The following is a 1151-nucleotide window of genomic DNA, read 5'->3' as shown; positions in this document are numbered from 1 at the left end:
AGGAGGACAGTGAGGGGACAGTGAGGGGCTGGGGGACAGCGTGGGGACAGCGAGGGGACAGTGAGGGGACGGGATAGAGAGGGGATCAGGGGACAGTGAGGGGACAGGGGAGGGGACAATGAAGGGTCAGCATGGGGACAGCGAGGGGACAGGGGATAGCAAGGGGCAGCGGGGGGATGATGAGGGGACAGCAACAGGACAGGGGGCAGCAAGGGGACAGCATGGGAACAACGCGGGGACAGTGAGGGCGCAGGGGACAGCATGGGGACAGCATGGGGACAGCCCCCCCGCCCCCCCCCCGAGCAGCACCCATGGGTGCTGAGCCCTACCTGAGGGCGCCGCCGGGGCTCCTGGACGGGCTGGCGGAGCTGTGCGCGGGGACCCGCGGGGGCAGCACGGCCGCCGGCTTCGGGATGCCGCTGGGCGGGGGGCAGCCGCCGGGAACGGGGGGCCGCCGGTCCCTGTCCCGGTCCCGGTCCCCGGGGCAGGCGGGCTCGGCACGGCGCGGGGTGCTGGGGCTGGCGGCTGCTTTCTGCGGGGAGAAGGCCGGGGGGCGGGCGGGGGGCAGGCGGTGGGCTGCAAGGGAAAAGGGACACGGGGCGGGGGGGGGGGGATCAGGGGGTGCCTGCCCTGTCCCACCCGCCCCCGGACCCTCACGCAGCGCCGGGCCCCGGGACCTTTTCCAGAGGTGAAGGAATTTGGCTGAAAGCGGGAACCCAACTTTTCTCGTTTTTCCCCCATTCCAGCCGGATCCGTGCCCCGCGCAGGCCGCCCCACGGGAAAACGGCCCCGCAGGGGGACGGGAGGCGAAACGTCCCCATGGGGGGGGGGCGGGTGGGGGGCTTTGGGGACCGGGGGACACTCACAGAGGGAGGCGCAGCGGCACGGGTCGTGCTTGTCCAGGTAATGCTCCAGCGTGTCCCAGCCGCCGCCGACGCGCACCATCACGTGGCTCCTCAGCACCTGGGCAGAGCACGCGCCGTCAGCCCAAAAAAGGCCAAAAAACCCCCCAAACGGCACCATGGACCCCAGGGTGCGGGGGGAGCCCTGCCAGGCCCCCAAAGGGAGGCGGGGGTGCGAGGGGGGGGGTTGAGGGGAATGATAAATCCCATCCCCACCCAGGGCCGGGGGCACAGAGCCCTGGGATGCCA

The 1151-nt window shown here is 72.1% G+C and overlaps 1 protein-coding gene across 1 annotated transcript; it reads right to left on the bottom strand.

Moving 5' to 3' along the window:
* Positions 1–302: 302 nt before the first annotated feature.
* Positions 303–1036, bottom strand: LOC118157957 (GAS2-like protein 1). Its single transcript, XM_035312499.1, has 2 exons — positions 867–1036; positions 303–576 (listed from the first exon to the last, which is right to left on the bottom strand). Exons 1-2 carry the CDS (start codon positions 1021–1023, stop codon positions 326–328), a joined length of 408 nt encoding a protein of 135 aa, XP_035168390.1. The 5' UTR covers positions 1024–1036; the 3' UTR covers positions 303–325.
* Between the last annotated feature and the right edge of the window lie 115 nt (positions 1037–1151).

The sequence above is a fragment of the Oxyura jamaicensis genome, assembly GCF_011077185.1.
Source record: "Oxyura jamaicensis isolate SHBP4307 breed ruddy duck chromosome 15 unlocalized genomic scaffold, BPBGC_Ojam_1.0 oxy15_random_OJ70101, whole genome shotgun sequence".
In the NCBI taxonomy this organism is placed as follows: domain Eukaryota; kingdom Metazoa; phylum Chordata; class Aves; order Anseriformes; family Anatidae; genus Oxyura; species Oxyura jamaicensis.
Note: the sequence above shows the minus strand (reverse complement) of the source record. Positions and strands in the feature narration are given on the sequence as shown.

Excerpts from the sequence above, each read along its gene's own strand:
- LOC118157957 (XM_035312499.1), bottom strand. The coding sequence starts at position 1,023 with ATGGTGCCGTTTGGGGGGTTTTTTGGCCTTTTTTGGGCTGACGGCGCG. Across the intron at positions 577-866 it reads GTGCCGCTGCGCCTCCCTCT|CCCACCGCCTGCCCCCCGCC; the intron begins GTGAGTGTCCCC and ends TTTCCCTTGCAG.